Raw genomic sequence first — 7,286 nt, forward strand, 5'->3', positions numbered from 1 at the left:
CAAGTCTGCGCAAAGGGCCGGGTGCTTGGCTGGGGGACGCGGCCATCGCGCTGCGGGCGCATCAGTGCACTAATGGCTCCGCACCCGCTCAGAAGCCCTGCGTGGGGAGGCACTGCCGCACGGGATCCCGCCCGTGCGCTGAAGGCAGTCCAGGGGCCTCGGCGCACGGATGTCAGGAGGATTTCAATGAGAGTGAAAACAGGCCGACCTCTCCTCACCGGCCTCCTTGAACAATTTCTGACATTCAGTTTCTGTCAACAGATAAAGGAACTTCTTTTATGAAATTCTGATTAAAGAGAACACAAGCCAAATTTCACACTGCAGAGTTCCGCTGAGCCTGACTTTGGGATCCAGGCACTCAGCAAGGTGTCTCCGGGACAGGAACCCCCGCGCGGGACTGTCCTGTTCACGCAATGGAGGCGCGGGATGCCGGCAATGGAGGCGCGGGGATGCCGGCAATGGAGGCGCGGGGTGCCGGCAATGGAGGCGCAGGGTGCTGGCAATGGAGGAGTGGGGTGCCGGCAATGGAGGCGCAGGGGTGCCGGCAATGGAGGCGCAGGGGTGCCGGCAATGGAGGAGCGGGGTGCCGGCAATGGAGGCGCGGGGTGCCGGCAATGGAGGCGCGGGGTGCCGGCAATGGAGGCCACCAGCTCCTGCAGGGCTGCTCTCAGCAGCGCCTCCAACGGGCAGAGCGTTAAAGACCGAGTCTCACTGCTACTTAGAGCAGCACGATGCTTTCTGACGCACACAGCAACAGAACTGTGCTTTAATAGCACCCTGTATTCTAATGTACTGTTTATGGAAGCCTGTGCCAAGAAAACAAAACTGTGAGCCAAAGACTGTATAATATCATTCATAATAAGAACCAAGGGTATAAACTTACTTAAATACAATCCATTACATTTTTTTCAGTGTTTTTCTTCCTTAGCTTAATAAATTAGCTGCCTCTCTGCACTTACTCCACAGTGCTTGTCTAATAGAGGATACACAAGCTTCTTTTTGTTAAGCAGAGAAAAACCTCCTTTTCTTCATGCTGTGTTACATAAAATTCAACATTATCTCTTTAGAGAATGCAAAAATAGCAATTTCTGGGAGTCCCACATGAAAATATATAGAGGTCAGCAAATAACTATCAGAGTTCTAAAAGGCACTCAAAATGCAGATCTCTGACACCAGGAAAAAACCACCACATCCCCTGAATTACGTGCCAGCTATTTGCATACGGGGTGCGGAGGCAGCACGGTATAAGTACGGAGGCACGAGCCATCCAGAGAGAACGGAGCAACAGTTCTAGTGGATGCTGCGTGTGTCTGCAGCACTAAAAGGGCAACTTTGAAGCTCAGATGTGCAAACAGCTTTAAAGGACTAAACGATCTCTTGACTGATGCATCGAGCAAAACTCTGAAACTGCAAACCAGGTAATTCACCAAATCGTTTTCTTTTTAGCTGGATGTAACTTTTCCTGTAAAGATTGCTCTGAGCCAAATAGCCTATGTGATATTCTTAGGGCTGTTACCCAAGGACTTAATCAGAAGTGGCAGAAACCTGCCAAGAAGACAGGTAAAAAACCTCATTCTCTACTTTAAAAATTTGTAGAAGTTTGTAACATCGTACATTTCTTTTATGTTCTGAAGATATAATTAAGCTAAATGACTGCTGTATAAGTATTAAAGATGTATTCCATTCTACTGAAGAAACTCTGCTTACAGGAAAATAAATCCTTAAGTGTGCTGGGAATTCAAGTTCTAGCCAGAGGAAATAAAAATCTACTTGTTATCTGGGCAAGAGGCATTAGAGAAGATGGTTATTCTTGTGTCTCTGAAAGAGACGGGGTGCTTCTCCAGCGCAAGAAATCTCCCTGCCCAACAGAGCACGGCTGTCTTATTGCATTGGCAAATACAGACACACAGCTACTTGAAATGTATAGAAACAGATATTCAAAAAACTAACAGACTGTGAAAGCTGGGCTGTAACTAAAGGTGGAATGAAAGTGCTGTAGATCCCAGGATTGTTTTAAAGTGAACCCTTAGCAAAGGGAGATGCCCTTAGCCTGGAGGAGACTGTTAGTGCGGGTGTATGTGAATGTGCCTCGTGTGGGGCAACAGTTAACACAGAGCTCAAGATAGAAATTATTTTCCTCTTCACAGAATGCAAAGTGAAATCACTGGCTTTCAGAACTATCTGTGCATCAGGAAGTTAGGTGTTAAAATGTTCATATTTATTCTGCCAGAAAAATGAACATGTGCCTGGTTTTAATTATGAAGAATTTACAGATTCTTTGAAGGATGTAAAATGAACTGAGGGGTTAGTAACAAAAATGAGGAAGGAACCTCCTACGAGACTCCAGCCCCTACAGCAGTGTCACGTTTCTTAGTGTCTGGAAATGTTGCTGTTATCGCTAGGGCTGTCTGCTCCATCCTCTCTCCCACAGAGGTGGCAGGAACCCCAGGATGCCGTCCATCCCGCTGCCACTGCTGCTGCTCACCTTGGCTGGTGTTTGTCTCCACGCGGGGCTGCTCCTTCCCGAGGGGAGGGAGAAGGCAGGAACGCGTCCCCCGGGTGACGTCCTGCAGAGATCGGAAAGCCTCCTTCAGTCTGTCCTCAAGAGAGCTGAAAACGAGGGAGAGACCAAAGAAGGTAGATATAACACTGGGGACATCCATCTCATGATGCTGGCATGGTGCTAGGCTGAGATCGTTAGAGCGAATGTATAGACCCCCGGTTGTAATGTACATACTTATCACTCTAAGGGGAGGGGGAGGGTCAGGGTCTGCTGCAGTGCACTGGCACAGAGCTCTCAAAAGGCGCTTTCTTCTCCCAGGTCTCCCTGCTCAGGCAGTACTGTGCTGAGCAGCTGCTGCACAATAAGAAGGTAAAGCCTGTCACAGAAAACCTGCCTGTCTGGCAAAGAGTTCCCTAGGGGAGCTCAAAGGGGACTTGTGGAGGACATTCCCAGTTGTGGGCCCCATACCCAGGGTTAACTGGGAGTGCTCCATTTGCCTGCTGCCCCAAGCCCCGGCTCCTACACCCGCAGAGCCGGGCGCACACAGGGCTGGGAGCGCAGGGGCTGCTCCAGCGCCCGCCAGCAGCAGCTGCTGTGCCCACGCGGCACAGCTGGGAGCGCATCAGCCCCGGTGCAGCCGCAGTGCCGAGCGGGCACAGCTGGCAGCGCACCAGCCCCGGTGCAGCTGCGGTGCCGAGCGGGCACAGCTGGGAGCCCATCAGCCTCGGTGCAGCCGCGGTGCCGAGCGGGCACAGCTGGCAGCGCACCAGCCCCGGTGCAGCCGCGGTGCCGAGCGGGCACAGCTGGGAGCGCATCAGCCCCGGTGCAGCCGCGGTGCCGAGCGGGCACAGCTGGCAGCGCACCAGCCCCGGTGCAGCCGCGGTGCCGAGCGGGCACAGCTGGGAGCGCATCAGCCCCGGTGCAGCCGCGGTGCCGAGCGGGCACAGCTGGCAGCGCACCAGCCCCGGTGCAGCCGCGGTGCCGAGCGGGCACAGCTGGGAGCGCATCAGCCCCGGTGCAGCCGCGGTGCCGAGCGGGCACAGCTGGGAGCGCACTAGCCCCGGTGCAGCCGCGGTGCCGAGCGGGCACAGCTGGGAGCGCACCAGCCCCGGTGCAGCCGCGGTGCCGAGCGGGCACAGCTGGCAGCGCACCAGCCCCGGTGCAGCCGCAGTGCCGAGCGGGCACAGCTGGCAGCGCACCAGCCCCAGTGCAGCCGCAGTGCCGAGCGGGCACAGCTGGCAGCGCACCAGCCCCAGGGCTGCAGGAGCAGCAGGTCCGTGCCTGCCACCAACACGGTCACAGAGCCCTGCTAGGGGGAGAGAGGAGCTGGTGCCAAATGCCCATGGAAAGAACCTTCCTCCCTCTTCACGTGAATGCTGAGAGTTGGTCCTGTGAGTCCAAGACTTCAAGCATTAAAAAGAGCTTAAGACTGAGTAAGAGATACTCCCAGAGTTAGATTGGCGGCTGGAAATAACTGATGTCTCAGCCCTGTCCCTTCCCCGCGTGCTGACCCTTTCCAGCTCTTCCCCATGCCCAGCTTCTGCAGCTGATTTCTCCCAGCTACTCAGTTTCTTTTCCTCCCTCCCTTTGCCTGAACCTGACACATTTACCTGAACCAACACAAGGCTTTGCCACTGCATGTCTTCCCATTTCACGGCATCTGGTTCCTAATGTATCAATCTGTCTTTGCTAAAAATGTGACAGAACTGTTTTGAGAGATGCCATGCAGTGATCAAATTCAAGACCATACAGTTAACTTCACAATTAAATGGGCACAATAAGCAATGTATTATGATCCTGTACTGTAGAACTCAAGAAATTCCCATTTCAACTTTCTTAGTGAGGATAATGGGGGCTCATTAATGCTGTTCTTTTCCTTGGACAGAAGCAAATGCCCCTCTGCCAGAATGGCTTTCCAAAAGACAACACCCTGGGAAAAAGTACCTAAGTGACCTGGAGAAGAGACAGCATCCTGGCAAAAGAGATGTTGAGGGAGACGCGTTTGACGGGGACATTCAGAAGAGGCAGCATCCAGGGAAAAGAGAGAGAGAAGACGACCTTGACGGCTACCTGGAGCTGAAAAAGCGACAGCATCCTGGCAGAAGGTCACCGTCGGATCAGCTGGACGACATCCCCAGGGCGCAGCTAACCTATCTGAATGAGTTATCCAAAAGACAGCACCCAGGCAGAAGGTATTTGATGTACAAGCGCCAGCATCCTAGCAAAAGAGGCTGGAATGATGAGGTAGACCTCGATGACCAACGCGGGGAGAAGCGCCAGCACCCTGGAAAAAGGCTCTGGAATTCCGGCGGCCCAGATGACGCAGGCCCCTGCAGCTTCCAGGAGCCCTTCACCTGCAACAAGGGCAGCTTGCTGCTTGACTTAGTACAAAATGTTAGCAAAGACAGGGTGGAAAAAAAACGTCAGCACCCAGGAAAGAGATCAGAATGGGAAAGTGAAACAGAGGAATGAGAATATAATCGTGTATCATTCACATTTGGTGCAGTAAACTGCCAGATCACTAACAAATTCTGTTCGCTCCCTTTTGGCTTCCTGCTGCTGACCCCTGCACTTATCTCTCAGTGCATTCATGTTCCCATTTATCAGCTTTGTCACACGCTTCAAGGAAAGGAACTAAAGGACCCAGCTGAATGGACAGACAAGTACCAGGACTCTTCAACTCCCCCACTTCAGGAAGTTGAGAGTGCTCATTTCCCTATGGGCCCAGACCCCAGAATAATCCCACTGTGTGCGTCCAATGACTAAAACAGGCCCTTAAATATCTGTTCTAGTATTACTAAAGTGGAATAGTTATAGGGTTTCCTCTCATGTCAGTGAAATCAGTAGAGAGGGAGAAAAAAGAACAACATATGTCAATTATTTCAAAATGAAATAGAACAGGTTTTCTGTTCTAAATGATACCTTAATGAGACCTGAACCCTTGTGCACTGTCTGTCCAGACAGAAAGCACTAAGCAGAGATAGGAACTGTTCCAGCTGGAGCAGATTAGGTGGCTGACCTCAGAGTTTGACTTGGAACTGGCAAATAAAACCCCTCCTGACCGGAGGGGTGCCCAGTGCAGAGGACCAGCGCACCCAGAGCACCGCGCCGCACGCTGCGCCCCCGCACGCCGCGCTGCCGCTGCCGCCGCCGCCCCACTGCGCCCCCCAAGGCACGCCTCCTCGGCTCCCACACTCCGAACCCCAGACGGCCTCCGCTCCAGCAGGGTTCCTGACTGCTCCCTCTCACAGGAATGCTTTTACATTCCATGGGCAGACTCCCCAAAGTGTCTATTTGATATGACTGATTCAATAAACATCAATAGTCAACTCCAGGTGTCCTTAATGTTGTGTAAACACACTGTAAGAAAGTGAAAAACATAAAACCAACCCAAGCTAAATAGAAATAAATCAACTTCAAAGTGTATTTTTCCAGGCACAATCTCCTGGCATGCTGGTGGTCAGCACACAGTTACATGTAGAACAGTTTTGCTGCTGAAGCAGAAGGATGATTTCCATGCAGATAGATTCCCTTTTGAAATCTGTACCTGTATGACACCCAAGATCACGTATCTGGGCTGAATCCACAGCAACCTTGTCATCTGTTTCACAGGAAACTTTACTAGAAGTCTGATTTCCTGTTCACAGGTCTAAACAATACATTTATTGATTTCTGCAATTAATGCACAGTTATTGAGTGCATTGAGTTATTCATGTCCCTTCTTGTACCTTCAAAAAGGTTAGAGGTGTCAATATTTTGCTGGAATGTTATTTTTTCATACACAATGAGTATGTTTTCCACTGACATTCATCCTTCTCAATACCATAAAGACACATTAAGTGCCCTGGGTGTTCCTTTCAGACCTGGTTGTTTCCCACCCAGGGCCTCAGAGCACGTCCTCGGTTATACAAGTTAGTTCTGCCACGTGGTTTAGCTGCCCCAAAGAAGGAGATTCAGTCATCTCAGCGAGTTCCACTGCAGTTAGATGCTCCTGGGCTGATCAACACTTAACGTGGTCTATCAAACAGCTTCTTACTTTGGAGATAATACGCTGTTTGATATATGCAACAGGCAGACTGTTTCTTTAATTACAAAACAGGGGGTTCTACTTAACAAGTGCTGAAGAAATCCTCAGAGGAGGTAGCTGGGAACACTCTATACACCTCGAATTCCTTCAGCACACTTTCTGTACGTGACGCCTTTTCAAAACTACAGTGTTCATTATATAAGCGAAAAAAATCTCTCCAGCATACCATGTCATATATCATTTCCAGCAATGAATGAATGCTTCCTAAACCTCAGGGAACATCTCTTATTATTTTGTTTTTATTGTACACCTTCTCCTCACTATCTTTTACTAGAATTAAACATCTACATGTCACGAGCTTTGCTGAGTCACACACGTCAATGTACTTGCACATTTTCTAATGGCAGAACGGAGCCTTTAAGTCACAGGGTTCCTGCAGCAGCACATTGTCTGCGAGACAGCCGGTGGCTCTTCTGGAACCAGAACAACACCTGTGGCAGATCTGGTGCAAAGGTCACGGGAGTCAGTGGGAACATCTCCCCTGCCCTCTGCAGAACCTGCACTGGGTCCCCAGAGCGGAGCTGTGCGCTGGCCCTCGTGGCACCCGTCATGCCAAATCTTATTTCCAGCTTTAATTGAGACTAAAACAACCGTGCACAGATGAGTTATTTGTTTACTGCAGTTTTACATTTCTGGCATGTTACCATTTATTGAGACAAAAGGGAGATTGATTCCTAAAGAGCAACTTTTACCAGT

At 50.7% G+C, this 7,286-nt stretch overlaps 1 protein-coding gene across 1 annotated transcript; it reads left to right on the forward strand.

The window, feature by feature from the left end:
• Nucleotides 1–2,450: 2,450 nt before the first annotated feature.
• TRH (thyrotropin releasing hormone) lies at nucleotides 2,451–5,029 on the forward strand (the record flags this gene model as incomplete). Its single annotated transcript, XM_080350398.1, has 2 exons — nucleotides 2,451–2,637; nucleotides 4,389–5,029. 2 exons carry the CDS (start codon nucleotides 2,451–2,453, stop codon nucleotides 4,973–4,975), a joined length of 774 nt encoding a protein of 257 aa, XP_080206524.1. The 3' UTR covers nucleotides 4,976–5,029.
• Between the last annotated feature and the right edge of the window lie 2,257 nt (nucleotides 5,030–7,286).

This window comes from Nesoenas mayeri (assembly GCF_963082525.1).
Source record: "Nesoenas mayeri genome assembly, chromosome: 10".
Taxonomy (NCBI): domain Eukaryota; kingdom Metazoa; phylum Chordata; class Aves; order Columbiformes; family Columbidae; genus Nesoenas; species Nesoenas mayeri.